Consider the following 25,881-nt stretch of genomic DNA (forward strand, 5'->3'; position numbering starts at 1 on the left):
TTTCCTGTAAAGGTTAGGTAGATGAACAAATTGGAAGAACCTGCCTTATACTGCTGTTCAACTTGTAGGTACTTTTTGAGTCCTTAAGCAATTCATTAATAGTTAACAAAAAGCAGCTTATAATTAATTATGCAATTAGCTGGCTAAGGCATATTGTTATAATGCCCAGTGTGCATCCGGAAGTGGGGTAGGAACTAGGACCGTGACCAATGACAATCTAAGGATTAAGTGGTTAGTTCATGGTTGCCAACACCACAATTAATTATCTGTACTGATGAATAGGTACGTAATATATGCCAATAAGTTGCTAACAAACATCGCTTAAGTGTCTGCCACTAAGCTACTTCTTATTCCTACTATGTCCTCCTACTGGTGTATGTGTCATTCAATGTAATTATCCCAGATTATCCCAACTCCCAAAACACACATCAGGATCAGCTGACCAATCACTCACTCCATTACTGGAGGGTTGTACCTACTTATCTCATGGTGATCATGAACAATAATAGAGAAGAAGTTGAAGCTAATTTTTTGAAACAAATGCATGTTGTTCTGGGTTAGGGCGCGTAGCAGCTTGGCTCTTGCGTCCAATGAAACAAATGCAACTTCCATGGATAAAGAGAACAAGTTGAAGCCATTTTTCCCGAACCAATGCAACTTCTGCGGACTCAGTTTCATTTGAGAATGTTACCATAATCTACAGATAAATTTCGAACACAAAACAAATTGAAATGTTTTGATGTGTCAGAATGTCATACAATATTCATGAATTCAGATTCTCATATAGCAGCACAATTGCCATGGGATGACTGACTAATCCAATCACTAAAATAAGCGCCACAAACGCCTACGCATTTCCAGCCGGCATACCGTATTTAAAACGACACCACCACGCACAATACAAAGCACAGCAAAGTTCTGACTACATAAATGATTAATACGATCATCATAAAAGCTTCTTAAACACACAGGAAGGTAATAAAACGAAAGAAATTGCACAAGCACGGCATACACCAATCACCCACATCAGCCACAATTGAATGGCGGCTGCTAGATGACAACGAGAGATTCCGGGATAGCTGAGAATTCTGCATAAAAATCCCTAGATATGCCGTTTTCGGAAATATTTCGCTAAGCTTTCATTCTTCTCAAGGATAGTAAGAACGGAACGGTAAGAACAAAATGGAAGTGGAACTGACAGGTCAGAAAAGGGCCCAGTAGCGCCGGAACACCTTCAATTAAGGGGAAGGGGGGGGGGGCACTGCCGACTTTTGGTCCCATTCTTTCCATGCAACGCCCATACGGCTAATGTTAAAATGCCTAAATCAAAGGGGGGTACGGTGCCCCGGTGCTCTCCCTGTTCCGCCGCCTATGAAAGGGCCCCGGCCTGGGCTCCGGCAGATCCAAGGAACAAGTTTGCTTCTTAGTCACCAGGTCACGGCAAGAGGTCACAGTAGAAAAAATGCAGTTAGAGAAAATGTCGTGCTTCATCCATTCCACAGCTACATCGACTAATATTGTTTTTGCGTCTTTTAACTATCGATAAGCGAGTCAGAAGTGATGACACCCAAATTCGGATTTTCAATAAGCCTCAGTAATCTACCCTAGCCAGGTCAGGGCCACCCAAAGAGGTCACCATGACCGTTCCACTGACCTTCGCCGGACCATATGACCATATGACGATAGGTACCTATCAGGCAAGCCGGTGACCTTTGAGGTCAGGTCACAGGCCACATGGAACCTTTGACGGACTTTGCAAGGTGGTGGCCTGTTTTTATTTTTAGCATCTTTCAAAAAAAACGTCGCAGAGCCGCGATTTTGGCATCAGCGTGATCGTCATGCTCAGGCGTGTCAACGGTCGAATGTTGCTTGCTAATAAGAGCGGTCAGCTTAGAATGCCGACCTCAGGTCAAGGTCAGGTCAAAACCGCTAAGATTGCGGCGACGGTGATCTAAGGTATTGCATATCGGCCGATTCTGCAGACATTTCCTTAGCTTATCGGTGGAATCCAGCTCAATTTCATCGACACCAGTTCCGGCCCCCACCACTTTGCCACCACCACCTTCCTGTCACCTGTTCCTGCCCACCAACGAGTTCTCTTGATCACCGGTCCCGGTCCCACCGGCCACCGCTGAGTTCCTGTGACCTGCCCCAGTCCCCAGTCACCGGGTTCCTCTGTCACCGAACCACGGTCCACGCGGCGCAGTGGCTGCCCACGTCACCAGCAGAGGCCACGCAGTCACTAACGGATTCACAGACACCATCAGATAAACGGACAACGAGAACGCCGAACGGGAGACATCAGACTGATTGGAGCTATTGCTCGCGACAAATGAACGGGACAGAACGATGCTATGCAGAATATACCAGTAGCGGCGGAACATCTTCAATTAAGGGGGGGGGGCACTGCCGAATTTTGGTCCCATTCTTTCCATGCAACGCCCATAAGGCTAATGTTAAAATGCCAAAATCAAAGGGGGGCACGGCGCCCCGGTGCCCTCCCCGTTCCGCCGCCTATGGAATATGCACCCGGTTTATAGGTATTCTTTTTATAGCGAGACCGTGAGTTTAAAGCTTCATATGCAACACAATTTTCCGATTAAATGTTATAACTTTTATACCTATCGGACTTAACCCTCGCCCGTATTGCTGTTTTACCACTGATCATCAAAGGTCAATGACCTTGACCTGTCCTTCACGTGACCCTGACATCCACCATAATGCATGGGACCACCAGCATATCAAATGTTTGAACATTTGCAACCACAAAAAAAAAACAGAAACGCGCGGATAATGGGAGCCAACATACGCCGAATCGCGATTCTGGCCGAACACGTTCTCGAGAAAAAGGCCACAGATCAAAGGTCATTCGGGTCAGGGCATAGACCTCTGTGTACCTTGGGAGTCTATGGTCAGGGTCATAACATTTTCAGGGCAGACGTAAAAATTGTCAACTCGAGAGTACTAAAAGTGCCGTCGCGATCGGCCGCTTTTTGCGCGAGTTATTCGCGAGAAACCGAGCGGGGCCATCCGATCCCTATAAGTGCGATGCGGACTGCAGACGATAAGGTCGGTTTCATTTAGGTCGGCATTTCCATCACGAATTCACCCAGCCCAGCAGTCCGTTCCTTTCAATTTTCTGTTGCAGATCAGTTCACAATCGGTCAATTTCATTAGACCTGCATCAGTCCCAGCATCTATCATAAAAAGGTCGGTAATTCGGAATCCTTATTTCCTACCGTCGCACCAAATAGCAGCATGTGCCAAAATCTGCTAGAGAAACTTAGTGGAGCCCCGGCGGATGACCTTGACTTGTCAATCGAGCTAGGCAGCAGCGTAGCGCCGGGAGACCGCTGTTGGTTGACAACGCTCGCGGCGCGGAGCATCACGCCCGATCAATGCCCCCCCCCCCCCCCCCGTAACCCTTCCCCCTCCCCACCCGGTGGACCGGTGGCCCCGCAACCGCTCGTTGATGCTGCAAATTTGTCCGCAACAAACGCCGATCTTACAGCTGAAAAGTAGATATATTCTGACACCAGCATTTAGGTAGGTATCCTCGCGAGTCGCTGAGCAGTTTCTTTTCTTTTTTGCAATTGCCTCTCCCTAGTTTTTATTGTGCCTGCAGAAACCGATTTCATTTAACTGCGTTGATCGCCTTATAACAGTTAAATAACACGATCATTAAGAAATCTGTGACCAAAACGAAGCAGAAATGCATTCGGCCATAAAATGGGTTAAAAATTATGCAAATGCATATAGTCGGTTGATACTAACACAGGGGTAGCTATTTGGTGTAACCGTCTTTTCCCATGGAAAATGGCCCATGATGCGCTGTTGGCCAGTGCACGTGGCCGGCGGCTGTCCTCAGGGTCTGTGCACGCCAAATCCGAGCTGCACAGCCCGCGGCCGTGCCGGCGCGCCATATAACGGAAACACGGCACAACGCTCACAAAAAGCGGGCAAGGTCAGTCAAGGTCGCCGACGCCGGCCGGCCGGTTGTTCAACCTGCGCCGGTCGGCGCGCCCCGGCCGGCCGCAGCTCGGCGCATGGCACGGGTAAAACGGGAGCCAGCCCGAACGGGTGAACAACCTCGCCAGCCGCCCAAATCCCGTCCACCCCCCGCCTCCAAAATCGGCCCAGCGTCGGCCCGAGGGGGGCTGGCACAGCGGACACAGGCCAATATTGGGCGTTCGGCTGATGACGACCAGCGCGCGGCACTCAATGCGACCGGGTCGACCGGCAATGGCCAGAGCGGGCTTCCAGCGCTGGTTCAAGGGCCGCCAGCTTTGCCCTTGGTCTGACATTGGCGACCGGTTTGCGATCTGAGAAATCACCGCAACACGCGGATATGGCCGAACGCTGGCGGCGAACCGTTTCGGTACGCCCGCCTGCACTCTGAATAACCGGACCACTATTTGCTGTGTGTTTATTTTACGCTTAGCGACCGCGGAAACGAGTTGAATATTTTTTGGAAACAATTCGTGTTAGAAAAGCCTCGGGTAATTTCTGTCACAAGCTGACACGACATCATATCAACGCGCTTATCAGGGGAAAGTGAGGTAAGACGGGCACCTTAACTTTGGAGCCATTTTTCGGCCGGTAAGAAACATCATAGAAACGGGAAACTGAGTGAAAACCTTTTTAAGACACTTTTCTTCCATTTGCCAGAAGATGAGACTTAGGCCTGATTCAACAAATAAACTGCAGCTATTTTTGCAAAACCTTGCAAAAGCCCGTCTTACCCCACCCCAAGGGGTAAGACGGTAACATGGGTAGGGCAAGACGGCCAGCTTCTTTCACCGACCAGCACAGCTCGCAACAAATGCCCGAGATTAGCCGCATTGATACAGTCGCTCGTTGGTCTCAAGTGCTTCGGAAATGGCAGTATACGAGATTTGTGCAGAAGGCGTATGCTCGTATATAGGGTAGGGCTCGTATATATAGTATATAGGCCCTAGTTCAGAAGCCATGTAGAGCCGTTTTTCACATTCATTATTCGAGCATAAACTGTGTCGAAGGAATATTGCTAACATGTCTGTGAGTATCGGAATCGAACATATTCTTAATTCTTATTAGAAATGCTTCTTTTTTCCTAGAGCAACAAAAATTATCTGAGCAGTAATCGCCACGCACTTTGTATGTGGATCGCTCTTAAATGTAAATAGAATACAATACAATACAATACAAATATTTTCACCATTACAGACCCATTGGATTCATAGTTGCCGGTCTTACCCCTAACCCACGAGCCGCTGGGGGGGGGGGGGGCATAAAGTTGCCCCCTTTACCTTTTGTGAAATATCTCCGAAACCTGATGAGCTACGAACATGAAACTTGGCATAGCTTCAAATGAATACCTAGGCAATGTTTGAGGAAAGTTTGGTGGTTGCAGCACCTAAGATGACGTCACAGTGACGTCATAAAGTTTTGTCGTTTTCCGATATGGACCGTTTCTGATGACGCTGAGCATGAAACTCGACTGTAAATGAACTAGACAGTAGACAGCACCTGCTGTCATCCTAAAACATCTTACTACACTTCCATCTAGTTTCTGACCAATAATTGGCCCTTTATATTCGGTCCCATATATGTGATGTATCGTGAGGAATATGAGAGTCGCAAATCTGTAATTTCACTTATGACGTCACTGTGACGTCATTTCAAATGGGATCGACACCAAATTTGGACACAACCTCGGCTAGGTATTTAGGAAGATGTGTGCAAAGTTTCGCTTCTCTATCTCTTCGTGTTGCGACGATATCGTCGCAGAAGTAAAGGGGGGGGGCAACTTTATGCCCCCCCCCAGCGCACAGTGGGCCGATATGCCATTCTAGCGCGACAGGGCCTGAATCTTCGAACGGAACCCTTGGTTTTTCGCGAGTAATTCGCGTAAAAAGCGGCCAATCGCAACGAAACTTTCAGTACCCTCGCGATAACTACTTTTACAGCTAACCTGAAAATTTCATGACCCTGACCTTAATGATCTTTGACCTGTGACCTTCTTTCGAGACCATGTTTGGCCGGAATCGCGATTCAGCGTATGTCGGCTCGCATTAGCCGCGGGTTTGCAGTCTTTTCTTGGTTTAAAGCGTTCAAACATGGGATATTATGTTGCTCCCATGCATTAGGGTGGGTGTCAAGGTCACCAGAAGGTCAGGTAAGGTCATTGACCTTTGATGACCTTGGTTCACTTTTTCGAGTTTTACATGTTTCTAGGCTAGTTTTTTTTTTAGCTGAATTCGAATCTAGCAACCATTTGAACATTTACTTTGTAGCTTCGGTGCCTTCGTAACATGTTACAAAGCTGTCAGAGCCGGTTGCTACCTACTGCAAATACCCGGCAAAACCCTTACTAGTTGACCTGACCTGACCTGACCCGACCTGGCCTAAATGTATGAAGACATCATCTATGCTCGTAAATAATATTGTATTCGTGATCAGCACCCAAAAAACCCATAGCAGCCACCCTTTACGACGTTCTAACAGGTCCCGATTTTCCCGACTTTTGGGTCATTGACCTGACCTGGAAGGTCAACCGATGACCTAGGACCTTACAATTGGGTATCATCAGCTTCCTCGTCACGGGCAGCACGCTCGTCGTTTCCGCGAAGCTCTAGCTCGATCAGGGGCGAAACGGCGGGGGTCCAACGGACCCCTTCTATACGTTCGCGGCTGGAAAAACACCACAAGGAGCGAGGGTTTAAGCCAAATCTGAGGGCTTATTTCAGAAAGACCGCTAAAAGAGCAATTGAATGCACTTTTCCGCGACGATGTAGCTCTATTGGTCCCCGAGGTAAGAGCCGGTTTTCGATAAATGTTGATAAATGCAACATTTTACCTTTGGTGACCTCTGGTGACGTGACCTTTGACCTAACCTAGAAATGACTAATTACTCCATCTGGAATTTCGGGCGCTCTTTCGAATGCCACTTACTACGTGTCGCTATGTGGCCCAAGAGCCGAGTTAGAAGGGGAGTGTTCAATCAACACCTCCCGGCCCGGCGCGTTTGACGCCGAGCACCGGTCCGGCGCGGATTGATGTTTGGCTGCTACATCCAAAGTCGCAAAAAGTCGCAAAAAATGACTGTTGGATCTTGTAGTGCAATGAATCATTGACATGTAGCGAGATTTTCGAAGCGGTACTCTGCGGTACTTTTTTAAAAGTCTATTTGTGTGTGATATCAATTATGTGAAATTATGTTTTTGTCTTTAAATCTTTGCGGTGCCAATACGTCATAACCAAGTAAGAGTTCGCCATTTTGATGTGATTAGGTATGTGTGTTCTGCAGACCCGGAGCTATCATTTGATGTATATAAATGTGGAATTCCTCCTCAAATTGTGATTGTTTTCGTGGATCAAAGATACGTTGTCGAAGAGTGCGGGGGACGAGTTCGGTCCAAACGATTCCGAAGTTCGTGTTTAAGCTGAGTTTTCGCCATGAAATAGCAATTGTGTTGGAAAACATAGACCACAGCAGTGTAGTATGATCATTTTTGAACAAATTGGTATAGGTTTCATTGCACATCCACAAAGTTCGATTTTTTACCCATGTCGTGCTAGACCTGGCGATCGGCCCTGTGTGCAGCGGCCGGCGGGTGGCGCGGAGGCCCAGCGGCCGCCGGGCTAACTCATTACTCAATGTCAGAAGTTCAGCACGATTTTTCTCTGTAGACAATTATTTGATGGAGACAAAGCAAATCCGCGGTCAATGAACACTGGTGGCATATGAGTGTACCACAAGTGATTGCGAGTTTTTAACTCTATATACTGCTGCACACAAAAGCTTGCACAATACATTATGGATGTTTTCAAAGAAATGAGTGTTTTAACCCGGCACCGCCTGGGCTATTTCCGTATCCACGATAGCCTGGGGGGGGGGGGGGGGGGGTCGGATCCGACCCCCCCCCCGTTATCTCGAGAACCAATGGTCGTATCCAGCCCCACGAGGCGGCGTTCGAAAGGTCTCTACGAAACCTTCCCAAAGCACTCTTAAGATTTTAAGATTGAGGTCAACTTTCGGGTCAAGGTCAGGTCAAAGGTCTAATTCTGGGTTTTTGCATGATTAGGCTTACGAACAGCGGAATCGATAGCTGCTGCTCGAAACTCACCACCAATGACCTCAAAGACCTAGTGAAGGTACCATGTGCGTATAGGGGTCAACGGGTCAAGGTCAGGTCAGGTCACGAAATGTCACGATTTTCACTTTCTGCTACATGGGCGTGCGACACATGTTTTATGGCTTATTTTTCACGCCGAATCCGATGATTATGGTTATATGTGACCCCAAGTCACTGTGCTGGTGATAAGTGTGCATTGAAAGCATAAAAACCGTTTATACAATACATAACTAAACGAGGGCCAAGAAAAAAGTCAATTTTTCAACTTTTTATTTTTGACATAAAAATGCACTTTTCTAGTCGAGCTTTGTCCCAGAAATCTATTGGTGCCATTTTTTTCACATGCGATGTTCAGAAGTGCCTCTAATTCACGAAAATGCTTATGACGTCACCATGCCCTATGCATGTTGGAGCTATTTTTTAAAATTTGGGGGTCAAAAATCAAGATAGAAAGTTGAAATTTGGAACATCTAATCTTCTGATAGAGATCTATAACATATATTCCGGTTTATTGGAAATTATCGAAATTTTGGATTTTATTAGCTGTTTTCCAAAAATATAGTTTTTTGAATTTTTAGGGGTGAAAAATGCATTTTGTTGGAAAATCCGAGATAGCCAGTTTAAACAACTCGTTGAGCTGCGTCTATTCATGTTCCCAATTTGCAATTTGCCTAAAACCTTGATTTTTGGCGATTTTTTAAACATTTACCACTTTTTGACTGAAAACGCCATGTAGTTACATCACTAAAATCGATATATCTCAAAAAGTTTTTGAATTGTTTTTTCTTTATTTTTCTTTTCTTGTCGGACATGTATTTTTCTTTCTTTTCTTTCATGAGTTATTCAAGAAAAACGGAGGGGGGGGGGGGTCGGATCCGACCCCCCAGGCGGTCGCGGGTTAAAGAAATGAAAAAAAAGATTATCGACTGAACACAAATTCACCAGACTTAAATGGTGGTGCGTAGTGGGAAAGGAAATCTGGTCCTATTCTTTCTCGCTCGTAGCGCTATTGGTTTGGTCTGCAGAAGGGGTGCCCCTCTTACCTACCCTGACCGTCTTACCCCACTTTCCCCTACAAACAGGGCCTACGAACGCTGAACAGTGGGCCGAAATGTATGTAGGTAACAGGCATTTAGACGTCACACATACTTCAAAAGGCCCCGTTAAATCAAGACGGTGCCTTGGAATCAACAACGAATCTGTCGCGGTTCTTTGATATACATATAGCTATCTACAAGTTACGTTGGAAATTATACCAAACCCTGAACCAATTAGAGGCCACCGTATCGAGTTGGACTTTGACTTTTGACTTCGGTCTTTGATATAACACTATGATATTTGACTTTGGCTTATCGACAATTGTTGGCTTTGACATCCCGACTTTTCCGAGCCCTGCTCTTTGCGAGAAGGTTTCCCGTTTCGGCCGGCGCTGTGACAGGACTGCGTGAAGTGTGCTGACGACGTGACGTCATCGACCCTCTGCCCGTCGGGTGACCTCTACCGGCCCACTTTTGGCTGCGTGCCAACACTAACCGTGCCATGGCCGTGCACGGCACGTCCCCATTCGGCGCGGCGCCGGCCGACCCCGCCAGACACGGCCCAAAACCGAGTTTGCGCCGTCCCACTGGGCGCAATCGCTGCCGAAATGCCGGGGAGTGGCATCGGTAATCGCCGCGTGCTGTCCGCGCCAGCCGGGTGATCCCGGGGGTCATCACTGACCCGCCCGGCCCTGCAGGATCACACTCGGAGGCAGCGGCCAGCGAGCGACTCGCAGCGCCGGGCCTCGACCCAATTTACCGGGGACATGGCGCGGTCACGACCCGTGCCTCGAGGTCAGTCTAAGGTGGGGGGAGGGGGGAGGGGGGGGGGGCGCATCCTCCGCTACAGTGGAGAGCACGGAGGTCGGCTCAGTTCCGCCGCCCCCGCTCACCGCCCGTGGCTATTTCGGTCCCCGCGACAGGCCTGGGCTGTATCCGACGGAAACAGTCTCCGTCTCAGATGAGCCGAAATCCGACAGCCTACACTGTTTAAGATGGTCTGGGCCGATCATCCGTTCCCATAATTTGTTGCTGAGGTTTCGGTTCAGACGGGTCCTGCTCCAGCTTAGGATATAGGTCATCGGTCATAAATGAAGACATACGACATACGAGTATGGTGAAGGACAAGGATGTCAGACCTGACACAACCAGACGGCAACGGATAAGGTGACTTATATTGTCAATAACCGCTGAATAAGGCATGACAGGACAGGGGCGGGTTGAAGAAGCCTATCAATTATCATTATGTCATCCACGACAAACATAGGCGGCGGAACGGGGAGGGCACCGGGGCACCGTGCCCCCCTTTGATTTGGGAGTTTTAACATTAGCCCTATGGGCGTTGCATGGAAAGAATGGGGCCAAAAGTCGGCAGTGCCCCCCTTAATTGAAGGTGTTCCGCCACTACTGACGACAAAGTATAACAAAATAGTCGGTACAATAGCATATGAATGTTAAACATATAAACTTAATATGAGAAAGCGCTTGTTTGGGGCTCATGATGATAAGCATAATGATGAAAGAAAACCGAAGCCTCATAATAATGAATGTATTCTAAATTATGACCGAAAAAAGAAAGAAATATCTCTTTATTCTCGGTCATAATTAAGAATATTCATTATTTATGCGTAAAATGACCAATAAAACATGCGACGCACATATCCTATCCCTAGTTCGTCTTTGGTGGCCTGACCTGACCTTGACCTTTGCATGACATTTTATGCAATTGCATTTTGTCTTGGACCTTGGTAGCCTAAGAGCGCGTTTTGGGTGGTTAATCAATAATCTCAGTCCATTCTTCGCGAGCTGTATGTACTCTAAAGCCAGTAATGTTGAAACTGTTTTCACCCTTGGCCAGACCTTGATCTGGCCTGTGACCTACTTGGACAAAGAAACTGTGCTCATAACTCATAAGGTCCGTGTTGTTGAGAACTTTCGATTGTCGTTTTCCACGTTTTTCTAACCATTGCAGTTCGGAAGTTAGACAGGGGGAGAGGGCAGAGTCTACCCCCCCCCCCCTCCCAGCGGAGAGCGTGTAATGAGCTTACAGTGCGCTCGAAAACAAAGAAGCTCGTACAATTCCAACACTTATCTGTGCATGCATGCATGCATGCATGCATGCATGAGAATGACATAGGATGCTTCAAGACGGTAGGGTAGCCTGGGGCAAGACGCCCCAGATAATTTATTTTGCTACATAACTTTTGTCCCACATAACCTGGAAGGCCAAATTTGTGCTCAATGCGTTCTTTGGACATTTTACTTTAAATTCCACCCCTCAAATTCATTCACTTATGATCGGACTCCGAGCTAGGAAGTGGTTTGTGAAGCAACTGCAAATAGGGCGTTTTGCCCCAACCCCAGGGCAAAACGCCCCACGGCCTGGGGCAAGAAGCCCCATACTCTAGATTAAAGATTAAACATGCTAGTTGACTAAATCTTATATGAAAGGTCCGTTAGACCTTGGGAGGCATGGCACTGAAGTTAGCACCTTCCATCCTATCAGGTGTTCAGCTACGACACTATTGTATGAGCAGGTTTTTCACCTGCCTCATAAGGCCAAATAATAAATTATTGCAATGCAAATGTTAACAAAATACTTCCTTTGCCATCCAGTTGCTGAGAAAAGTACATATAAATGCATAGAAACATACCGTTCGCCAGCTACCGAACATTAGGAAGTGGGTAGTCCGAACAACACATGAGGTAAAACGCCCCATGGGGCTTTTTGCCCCGCGACCTACTGGGGCGTTTTACCCCATCACGTAGTTCGGTCAGAGAACAACGCCTTGCACTCCAGGAAGACATAATTTAACACTAACCAACCCGGCATTATAAGCGTTAGACAATAGTTGTTCAAAATACATAAAAGTCGTTAACCTGATGTGGACGATAAAAGAACGCCATGATGCATAATCTGACAACAAAACATAAAAATCACTCCAAAAACACATTTTTGGCTATATCTCCCTAAAGAGTCATCACAATTTATTTCCAGTCTGCTCATATAATGATCGTATAGTGCATGTTTTATAGAAGAGAGGATGTTTCCCCAGAACCTTGCCAGTTCCGAGAAACATCGGTGAGGCGCTTTACCTCGGCGGGGCGACTTGCCCCGGTCTACCCTACCTATGTTACCCATTCAAATTACGTTTTGCATGGACCAAGAAGGGTAGCAGGATGCACAATGCACAGTACACATTGCATAGACATTGTGCATATGTTTCAGTTCAAAATTGTAGTAGTTATTTTGCTGCTGTCTTAACCCTGAAGGGATGGGCGGGTGCCAACCCAAAGTTTTTTTTCGCGGTAGCTCGGAACACGTAAGAGTGGGAGAACTGTAATTTGGCATAGGTACCTGACATTTGATTCAAGCCGAATCTTTTGATACCAACCGCATTTTCATTCAGGTAAGGTCAGGTCACTGACCTTTGACGTCATAAGTACACGGTCCTGAAATGTCGCAACTCGCAACTTCGCAACGCCGCTCAAATCCAGAGGAGCTTCCACAGGGAGGTGAAACTTACAGTTCTGTACTTAACCCGCGCCCCGTAGGGCTATCGGCGGACCCAACCACCCGTAGGGGGGGGGGGGGGGGGGGGGTTTCGCCACCCCTAAGATCTCGGAAATTTACCGGCCGATTTTCAAAATTCAAACGGCGTTCGATAGCTCCACCGGCGAACTGCCTTGTGACCAAATTTCATTGACCTAGGTCAAACCGATGACGTCACAGGTCAGGTCAAAGGTCAGATTTTCACCGTTCACAGGCATTTCCAGAAATGTGTTGTGAAATCGAGTAAATTGGTAAGTTATTGAAAACCATCGATGGTACATTGTTCGTCAAACACATAATTCGCTATCTGAGGTCACTGATACCAGGTCAGGTCACAGAGGTCAGGTCACTGGGGGGCACAATATGAAAGTGTCGTGTGATACATGTTTTATGGTCCATTTTACATGACAAATGCGATTATGTGGGTCAGGCAGCCTTTGGGGCCAGCTTAGGTCACATTTTGGTCAAGGTCAGGTCAAAGTCAGGTCAAATTAGGTCAAATTTCAAAGTTGATATTTTTGCATACAATGGGTATCGATTCGATGCAGCTCGTCACGGGGAGTCTAATGGTGGTCTTTGTTTTGCCTTACGTGGTCTATAATTGCCAAAAATTGAGTTTGAAAATTTTACATCATTTTTGAACAGTTTTTTCGCTATAACTTGGCCAAAAAACAAGATATCGATCTGAAATTTGTTATGTAGATAGAAGATGGCGGGTTCTATCACATTTATTCCGTTTTTGTTTCGAAACTCAAAAAACTTTTTTGATTTTTTGGCTAATATATCTAAAAAAATGCTTTTTTATTTTTGGGGTCAAAACTCAAACATTTCAAAAATTAAAGATATCAGGTTTGTAGCCCTGTCAATTCTACACCTTTTATGTCTGATCATTTTTCTGTATCTTCAAATCTGTAGGCCTGACAGCTCTTCTCGCGAAGATCTTTTTTCGGTCGAAAATGGCAGAACATGACGTCATTCTGACGTCATTTGTGGCCAACCTATCATAGCCTCTGGAGAAATTTTTGGTCACAAGGTGTAAACTTGATGCCCAGAGGGGTCCTGAAAGTTTGGTGGCGATATCTCCAGCCATTTAGGAGATGTCGACGGAAAAGGGCAGGGGGGGCCGTTTCGGCCCCCCCCCCCCCCACGGGGCACGGGCCTAGCATCCTCAAGATGTCTCACGGTCAAGTTTTTGTCGTCCCTGCAGTCCCGTTATATCCAGTTACAGCCAGTCCGCTAGTCTAACCGCAACCCAGCTATACGGTATTTATCCAAACCCTGCTGCACGTTTTATGCAGCATGCTAATACATTGGCATGTTATAATCGAGCTGAACAGCTTGTCAAGCCAATTATTAGATGAAAGCTGGCGAACCAGCAAACTGTTACTTTTTCTGCTGGAAAGAACGTAGTTTCGAGTACATATCGTTTCAGAGTTAGTCAATTAATAAGCATGAAATGGAATAGCTGGAAAGGTAGGAATAGTAGCTGGAATCTAGCCGAACGGGTAATTAAGTTTCCGACCTCGTTCCCAACCCTCACAGGTGTGAGGTGGTCAGGCGCATGGTAACAGTGTAACAGGCACACGCTGGAGCTAATGTAACCACAGGCCGACTGTGTGTCTGCTCACCGACTCGGCAGCGCTCGGCTTCCCGAGACGTCAGGTGTCCTGGAGCAGCTACTGCTCATCGCCAGCCGTGTCCATTACACGGCGAGAAACCAGCACTAATGGCACCGGCAGCCATCGAACTGCGGTCCCGTGAGCCCTTCGGTCCCGTGAACCCTACCGGCCGAGTAGATGGCAGTCGGGGAGCGGAGATAATTGCTCGAGAAGCACACGTAGCATAAAATAGTTTTATCTTTAGGGTAAATTTAAAAAGAATGAGGCAATCTATGCAAGGAAGTGGAATTATCATAAGTTTCAATCCCAGTCGGATCACCGAAGTGCATTGTAATACACCCATTGTTCAGCACACTCTCATCATAAGGCCTTTGACCTGACTTCGGAGGTCACCGGTTGTCCTGGATCAAAATAAAGTTGGGTACCTGTCGCGTCTTGCGATACGTCTTGTAACGGTGCACACGCTCGTTTTTTTTTTCGCGCGAAACGTTAGCTCAATTAGGTAAACCGGCGATGGTGTAGGATCGTATCCACCCAGCCCCTCCCTAGGCCTGTCCGTATGACTAGTGGCTATTTATGTGTAGAAAACTGATAGTTCTGTAAAGTATTACGGCGCTTCAGCATTCAAAACATATATGCCATACTCCAGAGAAGGATTCGTACCTATTTCTGATTCAGAGGACAGAGGACGTCGAAATGACGCAACAACAGCGTAGAAAGTGCATGGTATGTGAGCAAACTTTACGTAGAATTGACGTTTTACCATCGTCAATATTTATTAAAACTAGAACGGGGTTACGGGATGAGAGAGAGAGCGGCCAGTGGTACCGGGAGGACTGGGCGGCGCGGCAGACTTGATTCAGAATTTGGCACGCCCGCGAGACATGACTCTGACTAACGGGTCAAAATGGCCGACGGGATCAGACTGAGTCAGACAGCGGTTCGGTTCCGTGAAATTGTCAGACGTGTCAGGAAGGTGAGAGATTCCCGGATGTGTCAGACCATGCCTGCACTGCAGAACCACGTAATTGCACATACCTACAGCCGAAGTGCTTAAAGGTTATTTCACGAGTGTGGGAATGATGCGCACCGAAATACTAAATAGTACTACGAGTATTTACAAAGGACACGTACCTATAGAGAAACTGCATATTATGTGCACTACATGAATCGACACTCATGCTAAATTTGTACATACAAATACCATGAAGATATGCATAGACACACATTCTAAGTAGGTACTGCTACATGCCACGCGGCACCAGAACTTGTACTAACACTTGAACTCACACCGGGGTCTGTCTTATAGTAACACTGCAGAGAGGTCACAGCGTTCCCTGCACCCCCACCCCGGGACCCGTCTGTCCCACACCCGGGCCGCGACTCACCTGGTATCACTGCCGCGCCGGCGCCGTGTCGACCGAGACGTCACGGCCGGGGATGACCTCGCCGTCGCCTCGGGGCCGCCCTGTACCCCCTCGCAGGACCCGTCCTCCTCCTCGATGATCACCAGACGGTCCTCCTCGTCACCGCTCTCAGCGTCCTCGGCGGGCGCGGACTCCTCCATCGCCCCTGCAGGAGGAGCTTCGGAGGCGTCTTGGACAGCCTCTTTGGGAGGCGCTGGAGCAACTGCTGTAGGAGCTGAAGATTCAGGAGTCTCGGAGGCCGGTTTGGGAGCCTCAGCAGGAGCTGGAGGTGGTTTAGAGGCGCTAGAGGTGGAAACTGGTGTTTCACTAGCTGCAGATAACAAAGTCGATATTCCACTAGCTGCCGTTGTTGGTTCGGAACTGGATGAAGGAGTTGCAGGAGCGGCACACGTAACTGGTGCGGGAGACGAAGTCACCGTCACTGCAGCGGACGACGCCACTGAGGTAGAAGCAGCAGAGCAAGTCTGAACTGTAGATGACGAGTTGGTAACAGATGATGCTGAAGAACTGGGTGCAGCTGCTGCAGACACAGTCTCAGATGACGATGCTGGTACGTCAGCATTAGAAGAGCTTTGTGTTGTTGGAGCAGATGCCATCTCTGCAAGAGAGGTAGATGTTGACGCCGTGGCGGTGGTAGAATCTGATGATGCTGAAGATATCGCTACAGAAGATGCTGATGATACTGGAACTTCGGACGAAGTTAAAGCGTCAGCTGGGACGTCAGAAGCCGAGGATTTATCAACAGTCTCAACACTACTATCTAATGCCTTTTCCTCCGCTTCTGCGTCTTTTGTTTGCGTGTCCCTGGTCCCCGACACAGTCGAGTGCGCGTCAGACGTCACACTATCGTCCTCCACAGGCTCGTCTTTTGCCGGTCTAGGGTCCTTATCACTGTCCGGCTGAACATCACTAGCCACTGCCGAAGGGTTGTCTCCTTCCGCGTCACCACATTGATCCGACACGCGAGGTGGAACGTCTGATGTCAACGTCACGCCTCCATCACTCGCTGACGCTGCTGACGTCTCCGCTGACGTCACAGGTGCGTCATCAGCAGATGTCACTGCAGCGCTGGTTTGGTTCGAGGTGACTGGACCGTCTGCAGAACTTTCTGAGGGTCCATCAGCACCAGATGGTGTGCCACTGGGCTCACCTGGGTCACCACAACCACCATCCTCACCACCGCCACCAAGATCACCACCGGCACCAGCGTCACCACCACTGGCGTCTACAGAGTCACTACTGGCGGCGGGATCGTCTGAGGGCGCTGGCCGCGATCCTGCCTCCGAGGTCCCGGTGGCAGCCGGAGCCGCGCCCGGGTCTGCTGAGGGGCCGTCCGACGGGGGTCGGTCTGGAGCGGTGGTGACTTCGGAGGCAGCAGGAGGCAGCGTCCCGGAGGAACCACCAGTGCCAGAAGAGACAGCTTCTTCCGCTGAGTTCAGGGCAGGTGCGGAGTCCGTAGCGGAGTCGGTGCCAGTGGTGTCCATCGGTGATTTATCCGCTCCCGCTCTGTCGCTCGTCGGCGCTGCGTCTCCACAAGCGTCACCTTCCGGTCCCTCTGTCGGCGACCCACCTCCTCTCCTGTTTCCGCCGTCCCCGACTCCCCGACCGGGGCCGGTCTCCTCCCCGTCGCCGCCCGGCGTCACACTCCCGTCAGTCCCGTCCTCCGTCTCCTCTCCCAGACAGGCCTGCACCAGGCCAGCGGCCAGCATCGCCGCGTCATCGTCAGCGTCGCTGTCGTCCGGACAGGGCGGCAGCGGCGGCTGCATCTGCGGGGTCGGCTGCGCCAGCGGCCGCAGACCGGGCGGCGCGCGCCGCTTGCCGGGCCGCGGGATCAGGTCCGGCAGAGAGCGCTTCTGCGGCGCGGCGGCGGCGACGGCCGTCTGTGAGATAGGCCGGATGGTCACCTCGTCCGTCAGGTAGGTGGCCTTGTTCAGCGGCTGCTTCAGCAGGCTGAGCAGCTGCTGCTCCTGGGTGGGACGGGCGGACACCTGAGAGAGTGGTGTTAGCACCGGTGGGGCGCGGTAGCCGACCGCCACTCCGCCGCCCCCGCCCCCGCCTCCGCCGCCGCCGCCGCGGGCAGCCGCACTCAGGCCGCTCATACAGTGAGAGCTGAAGTCGCCGTGCATCCCGCTGCCGCGCGTCATCAGCTTCTGACGCAGCAGCGAGTTGGTGGACGGCGAGGGTGCCGAGACTGGGGTGCGGCCGGCGGCGAGCGGGGCCACGTCTGGCGGCGGGCCGCGCGGACCCCAGCCGCCCCCACCCCCGACGCCTGGCCGGCCCAGGGGGAACAGGCGCGCCGACGGGTCCGTCAGCAGCCTCTTCACCTCGGTCCGCGGGTCCTTGAGCAGCTTGTAGAGCCGGTCGCGGCTGACCTGCAGGATGTCCACCTGTCGGAAGGCCGGGTGCCAGCCCACGTATTTGACTGCCTCCAGTGTGAAGGTGGAGAGGTTGGCCAGCTCCTGGAGTGGCTGGCTGAGCAGCGCCTTCAGCCGCGGCAGCGGGATCAGCAGCAGCTCCGGGATGCCCATCTTGGGGTCGTTGAGGAAGGTCCACAGGGTGCCGGACGGCGCGCCCGTGGAGGTCGGAGGAGTCCGCACCGGCGACGGCGTCAGCTTGCAGCGCGGGTCCAGAGGCGAGCCGGTGCGCTCGGACGGCTCCGGCTTCTCGGAGCGCGCCCGGAACGTCACCGGGTCCCGGTTGTGGAACTTGAGCTTGAACGTCGGCTTGGTTGGCTCGGACGCGGCCGCGGACGATACCGGCGGCGGTGTGGGGCTCTCCTTGGGCGAGTTGGAGAGCAGGTGTTTGAGCAGCTCGCAGCTCTTCTCGCTGCTGGGCAGCGACACTGCCGGCCGCGCCGGGTCTGGCGCCGGCGTGCTGTCCAGCAGCGAGGCCAGCATGGGCGAGCTGCTGGCCGCCTGCTGCGCGCCCCGCGCCGGTGCCGCCGCCCCCGAGCCCGGAGACGGGCCGCCCAGACGGATCTTGGGCACGGCGATCACCGGCGGCGGGTAGACCAGGCTCAGGGGCTCGTCGTCGACAGCCATCAGCTCAGACTTCGGCCGGGCGCTGAGCATAGCCGAGAGCTCCTTTTTCACGCTCAGTTTAATCCTTGGCGGACCTTCAGAGGCGGTGTTATCCTTTTCGGCACGTTTACCGTCACCGTCACCGTTTTCAGAGACGCTGGCGGTGAACCGTGGCGCTGCCTCGTCCTCCTTGGCTGCTTCGTCTGTCCTGCCCGAGGAGCTGCCGCTGTCGGCCCGCGCGGAGCGGGCGTCGCTCGACGAGGCCGACCGGTTCCTCGAGTAGAGTCGCTTCAGTCGCGCCGTCAGCTCGGTGTCATCCACGTCGGGACCGACGTCTTCAGACGTGTCCTCGGCAGCCGCCGGCTCTGGCCGCTCGGAGGCTGCCGGGGCTGAGGCAGCTGCCGGAGGTGCGTGCGCCGAGGCTGACGAGGTTGAGGGAGCTGATGTGGCTTTGGCTGCCGCTGATGTTACCGTAGATGATTTTGATGTTTTTGACGGTTTGGACCCGAACGATGCGGCACTCAGGGTTTTCATCATTGCCATCGATTTCCTCATCAGGTCGTGTTTGGAGCGCACGCCATGTTTGGCCGCTCGTTTGGAGGCGGCGCCGGACGCGGCCGCCCAGCCGTGTTTGGTCCGTCTGAGGGTCAGCTTGGTGTTGGCCGGAGCCGCCGGCTTGAACAGCTCGCAGTGCGCCTCCTTTATCACACCGTTCACAATCACTGTCCGCAGAGTGATGGCGGGCGGGGGCGGCGGCGGGGGCGGCGGCGGCGGCGGGAGCGGCGGCGGCGCCGGGGAGGCCGGCCGGGCGGCGCGGGTCACCGGCGCCTCCCCGGAGCTGGTCCCCGGCGCCGACCGGGACCGCACCAGGTCCGAGTAGTCCCTGGCCATGTTTTTGGAGCCGCGTGATGAGCGGGGCGGGTTCCGCCGCCCCCGGCCCGGCGCTCCATCGCGGCCGGCCGGCGGCTTCTCGTCGGTACTGCCGGCGGCGGGGGCGGCGGCGTGGGCGGCGGGGGCGGCCGGCTGCTCGGCGGGGGCAGCGGGGGCCGTCTCGGCAGGCGCCGACTCGCTGCTGGACGCTGTAGATCGGCGCCGTGCAGGTCCCCCGGCCGGCGGCGCTTCAGGACCACGCTGCGTCCCCGAGCGGGTCCGCGTCATTCTCGGAAGGCGTCTTCAATACCTGTCAAACACACACAAACAGACAGACAGTCAGCAAGTTATAGCTTATAGGGCAGACACGTTCCACTGTGATCAAGTTCAAACGAACTAAGATACTGATTCATGGGCAGTTATTGTGGACAGCTGCAATGCAATTTGACTGGCACCCTGCAACATTTAACCGCTGCATTTGGTACTTTAGTCGTTACATACGGCAGGAATACCTAACAGCAAATAGCATTAGCACTTGGCACACTAGTGCTGAGGCCCCAGCAGTCGCAAACCAGCACCAATAACCAGCCGTCTATTTACAGAGTACCTAACGGGACAATGCGAACACACCGGCACGTTTTGCAAACTGATTTCCTCGTGACAGGCGGTCCGGGTGCAGCTGTACGCTCACGGGTCGCCATAGCAACCTGGGCACGGGAGGACTCGGCACGCCGCCGTCGCCGGCTCGAGTGTGCTGTGTTAGTGTCGGGAGACCACCGACGCCGGCCGCTCCACCCCCGGAGAGAGAGACGATCAGCTGATGTGACGTCAGCGCCGCCCCGATAGGGCCCCTCGCTGCGTCTGGCCACCCTCCCCCGCCCCCGCCCCACCCCGCCCCGCCCCGGTCGGCGGGCGCCGTTTATAGGAAACGATACCTGATAATCGGTGGCGGTGTGGTCCGACTGCCCGTGATTGATACCTCGACGCTGGAGTGATATGCTAGTTGGGAAAAGAGGGAAGAGTTATAACTCTGATTGGTCAACATGAGACACAAACGATGCGCAATTATCGAACGCAGACTATGCAATGGCGTTACAAGACCGGCAAAGGGACAGGGACGATAACTATGACTTTCTCTAGGACGCGGTGAAATGCTAGCCGTTATTTCTAGGTCAACTTCGTGAATGAGGTCATGAGGCCAAATGTCGAGCTGATGAATGCGATGATTCAGGCGTATCGAGCCTTGACCTATATCTTGAGCTCCCTGTGATGTTTTTTGTCTATAGAGCGCAACAATAACCTCGTTGCTCGGTTCACGCTGACAGGTCGTGCAAAACGAAATTCGCGTTCCAATGCACGTCAGTCCCAACCCAATCGCGTTCGAATATAAGCATTGTGACGAAGTTAAGCACCCAAGTGTTGAACGATTATTAGAACCAAAGTGAATGTCGTTTCACCTCAGTTCGACACTTACATTTTTGCATAAGTGTCACATCAAAAAGTCGGAACTGGATAATGACGGACACCGTTCATCCCGCCTTCTCTCCATCTCTCGTCAATGCAGCGTGAGTGTTCTGACTATTCGATATGTTCCGTCAGCGCCCACAGCTTATCCCGGTGACCTGCTCTGGTGACCGGCCACGCCGACCGGCACACACCAGCTCTCCGTGTCAGAGGTGGTGTCAGTGTCGGCGCTCCGGCGGCAATGTGCTCGGTGTATGCCGTCTCGGAGCCTCTGAGGCGGTCAGCGACCCTGCCGCAGTGAGCGGCCGCCACTCGCCACCGTCTGCCGTTCCGCCCGCCTGCATGGTACGCCACGCGGCACGCGAGACGCCCCTCCGCCACCCATACACACTGCACGGGCTGCTACGGGAGCGGTGGGCGCCCAACAAATAAATTCGGCACCGGCACAGTTGATAAACACAGCACGAGCACAACTAACAAACTCGGTGCAAGCCCAGCTTCTAAGCCCGGCGGACGCCCAACCGATAAACTCAGTAAGCCCAAACCGCTGAGCTCGGTGAGCGTTCAACTGCTGACTGTCTCAGAGACCGCTGAATTCGTGGGGACCCAACTGCTGACTGTCTCAGAGACCGCTGAATTAGCGGGGACTCAACTGTGGGTTGTCTCGGAGACTTAACTACTGACTGTCCCGGAGACACAACTGCTGCCTGTCCCGGAGACACAACTGCTGCCTGTCCCGGAGACCCAACTGCTGCCTGTCCCGGAGACACAACTGCTGACTGTCTCGGAGAACCAACTGCAGACCAAGGCCATGTATGTATATCTGCAGACTGTCTTAGAGACTCAACTGAAGAAGCTGAAGGTTGCGTACGACAGCGCCCGACAGGGAGAGAATTTCACGGTGGACTACATGATAGTAGATTTGGTACACTGCTAGTGCTGAGTGCTGAGTCAGCGCTGGAACGGTTCAGCTCGAGACGGTGCTGACTGTGTCTTCAGTCGAGACGCTGAACGTATACGAGCCGATGGAACTGAGATAGGTACAGCGGAGATACGAACTGGCGATCCAGCCGCCGCCACAGTCGAGACTGAGTGGTCAGTATCCTTATCCGACGGACTGGGAATGCTTTGACTTACATTTTGTCTCCGATGTCTCCCGATCAGTGACGTACCCAAGGGGGGGGGGGCACGGGGGCCATGGCCCCCTCCTGAGCGCCGAAGGCGCTCAGGGGCCCCTCAGGCTCCGGTATATTAATTTCAAACACTGGATAAAACGCCTTTTACTAGGAAGAAAAAATGATATCAAAGTTTCATTTATGTGCCCCTGGTTACCCGAGGGCCCCTGATGACCCGATGGGCCCCTGCAGTCATCCGAGGGCCCCCGGTTTCCTGGGCCCCTGGTCGCCTAGGGGGCCCCTGGTAGCCGGGGCCTGGTCGCATGGGGCCTCTGGTCGCATGGGGCCCCTGATCGCCCGGGGCCCCTAGTCGCCAAGGGGGCCCCTGGTAGCGGGGCCTGGCCGCATGGGGGCCCCTGGTTGCCTGGGACCCCTGAGGGCCCCTGGTTGCCTGGGGGCCCCTGGTCGCCTGGGCGGCCTGGGGGCCCCCGGGTGACCTAAGGGGCCCCTTCGGAAGCAGGTGGCCCCCTCCTGGGCGAAATCCTGGGTACGTGCCTGCTCCCGATTGCATTTAGCATTTAATTTGGAATCTAAGTTTGGTTTGGTAAGTTTGGTTTTGGTGGTATCTATCGACCACCATTCTCCACGTATAACAGCGCAACGGATTGGGCAGTTGCTGAGTTGCAACGGGGCCAAGCCAAGTACGCTATCTATGTTCGTCATTTAGGCAAATTATGGATTGTTAGGTATGTACACTCGGGGGCAGATAGATGTTCCACCACTCCCTACCCATCGGCTCCCATGGCTCTGTACTGGCTGCTGCCAGTATTGCCTGCCCTCAGCACTGCTCAGCACTGCCTGCCGGTGCTAGTGCTGTCAGTGCTGCCACTGGCAGCAGCCAGTGCTGAGCCATAGTAGCCCGATGGGTAGGGAGTGGTGGAACAATCTGCCGCAAGTGTACTATGTATCTAATATTCAATGTCGTGTCAAACAAATTGCATATTGTTTATCAATAGCATGCATTAATAGGTATTGAATGTGTTAGTAAATTCGAACGATTTTATGTTATTTTGGGATATTCATTCATTCATTCATTCATTCATTATTTTATTTATTCATTTATGTATTTATTTATTTATTTATTTATTTATTTATTTATTTATTTATTTATTTATTTATTTATTCATTCATTCATTCATTCATTCATTCATTCATTCATTCATTCATTCATTCATTCATTCATTGAAACCAGGGCTTCATCTTCGGTACCTACCTATGCCCATATCAGTCAATATGATCTGACCTGACCTGACCGTCATGTCAATTGTCAAGGGCGCCGGGCTCCCGTCGGTGAACTGTGCACCGCACCACATCGGCTGAAAGTCGACAGCGCAAGGTGTCTGTTCTGTGCCCACATCGTATCCGCCGGATGGTGTCATGCCAAAGGCGTTTCACTTCGGTGAAATGCCCGGCACGGGGCGGCTCACGGCGATTTCTCTATTGCACCATTTCGCAGTCACGGAAGGCACGTTATTCATGTGAATGGTTGCGTGATAGCGCTCTAGGGGTATATGCTAAATGCTGGCGAATGATTGCTCCAAATGGATGACCATTGACCAAATATCTGTTCTTCAATAGCTAAACCATGACCACATTTCATATAGGTACTAGTAATATGCATCACTAATTCATAGCACAATGTGGCACCTATATATCATCAACATTAACAATTAACAGTCCGTGATTTGTATGGGTCCACCCTGCACGGCACCTTCCAGGTGCATACCTTTGGTGACCGTCTGCAACTCCTGCAGAATCCGACAGGTCACGGTCATACCAAACTCTCCCGATAGGTCAGACGGTCACATACTCTATGACCGAGGGAAACACTGTCCAGAACAGCGGTCGGCGGGGTTCTCCCTGGATCAGATGTGCTCGCCGACCGGGCAGAACAAATGCACAATGTGACAGAAACGTCTATTTTCAGCTCATTAGAAATTAGAGGTGGGACAGCAATGAGCAGCTTCCTGAACATGGTGTTATGGGTTTTCCCTGTGGATTGCCTTTTGTCTATTCGGGCATTACCGATTGGCTGACAACACAAAATTACGCATTTCAATCTGATATTTGTTTAATCTGTTATACCAGAGCATGGATATGTCATGATTGTTCGCACATAACGACAGCTTGTTGTTCTGGCCTGAGCACCGGCCCCAATCTGTCACCATGCCGGATTACTGTGTGTCCTTCTCCTAAATCCGAACACTGCAGCGACGGACGCCTTCTGCCCGATTGCATCTCAAAAGCAGGCCGCGCCACAAAAGCCAAGGTTATTCTCAGCACGATGGGCCCATCTGGGTCCCAGCACATTCATACGCTAGCACATATCGTGAAGAATAGAGAACACGAGAACAGAAGGTATAAACATTTGAACAAGTCGATTGTTTCATCACCGATGACCGAACTACCCTTGAACGGTGAGCCGAGCCCCATCTGGACATTTGGCCCTTGCGGTATCGCTGACACCGGGGATTTATTTGGTTGCAATGTGCAAAATCCTGATCGCGGCGGGTCGCGTCCAAAGAGTGCGACGGGCGCTGTTTTTCGTCGTCGCCGTCGTTGTGGACGGCGCGGGGCGGGCGGGCGGCACGGTTGGCCGGCCGCGGAGTAACGGCACCACGCCGAGGGCCCCACGGAGGAGACTGGCAGCCTGCTGGTCCACTTTGGCGGCCGGTCACACAGGCTGAGGTGCTCCGGAGCTGGTCTGCATACCCCAGACGGCCTCCGTGCAGAGGTCACCGCGGGGTCGGATCGGTGGGCCAATCAGAGGACCCTGTGAGACACCGCCGAATCGGGGAGGGACAGGGATAAACGGGATTATCATCGGACCGAACAGAATAAAACGCATGGCTTCGACTCCTGACAACCAAATTTGGACCACTTTTGGGTCAAGTATCATTCATTCTTTCATGAAGTAAAACATCAAAGAAAATATATAAAAACATCAATCAAACCTTAAAACGTTGCATCTTAGTCTTCTTCATGTTAAAATATCAGATAAAAAAGTAAGTTCAGATGGGAATGACTTTCGAGATTGATTTTTTTCTTAACTTTTGCTGACTTTCTGACATGTTAAGCAATTAACAAATTGAAGAGCAAATGTAATGCTTGGAAAAATATACCTACGCTCAAAATAGCTACAAAAGGTCGTGCATGTCAAATAGATCAGCTCTGTCTTTACTCCGGAATGGCCGAAGCTATTTCTGACACTTTCATGACCTGCTGGAAAATGTTATGCCACTTTATTATAAGTGGCGGCCGCTGTAGGGTGCGTGAACGGTTATCCCAATGACTTCATGTAAATCCTCGGTCAGGTCAGGAAGGGATTGACCCCAGCTATACCGGTATCGATCAGCGCGGCGGGAACGGCGACGGTTGAGCCTGGCCCGTCCAGCCATCTTCCGTGCACACCCCATGGCCGACGAGACGACGAGGGCAATGTCTTCTGAATAGTCTGACTGTATGACTCTGACTATATTTTAGTAGCGCATGCTTCTGCACTAATCTTGCCCTCTGCCTTTTCATGGCTACCTACGCACAGAAGGACTCATTCTAGCACACAACATGTGTGCGATCTTTATAGAAATCAGTAATCACTA

At 51.5% G+C, this 25,881-nt stretch overlaps 1 protein-coding gene across 1 annotated transcript in view; it reads right to left on the bottom strand.

The window, feature by feature from the left end:
• Positions 1-25,881, bottom strand: part of LOC122374216 (mucin-19-like) — a 62,391-nt gene that overhangs the window by 7,482 nt on the left and 29,028 nt on the right. The window contains exon 2 of the mRNA XM_043352825.1: positions 15,715-19,953. Coding sequence (XP_043208760.1) covers positions 15,715-19,931 — 4,217 coding nt within the window. The 5' untranslated portion in view covers positions 19,932-19,953. The remainder of the gene's footprint in view (positions 1-15,714; positions 19,954-25,881) is intronic.

The sequence above is a fragment of the Amphibalanus amphitrite genome, unplaced genomic scaffold, assembly GCF_019059575.1.
Source record: "Amphibalanus amphitrite isolate SeventyFive unplaced genomic scaffold, NRLGWU_Aamphi_draft 001621F_arrow, whole genome shotgun sequence".
NCBI lineage: Eukaryota > Metazoa > Arthropoda > Thecostraca > Balanomorpha > Balanidae > Amphibalanus > Amphibalanus amphitrite.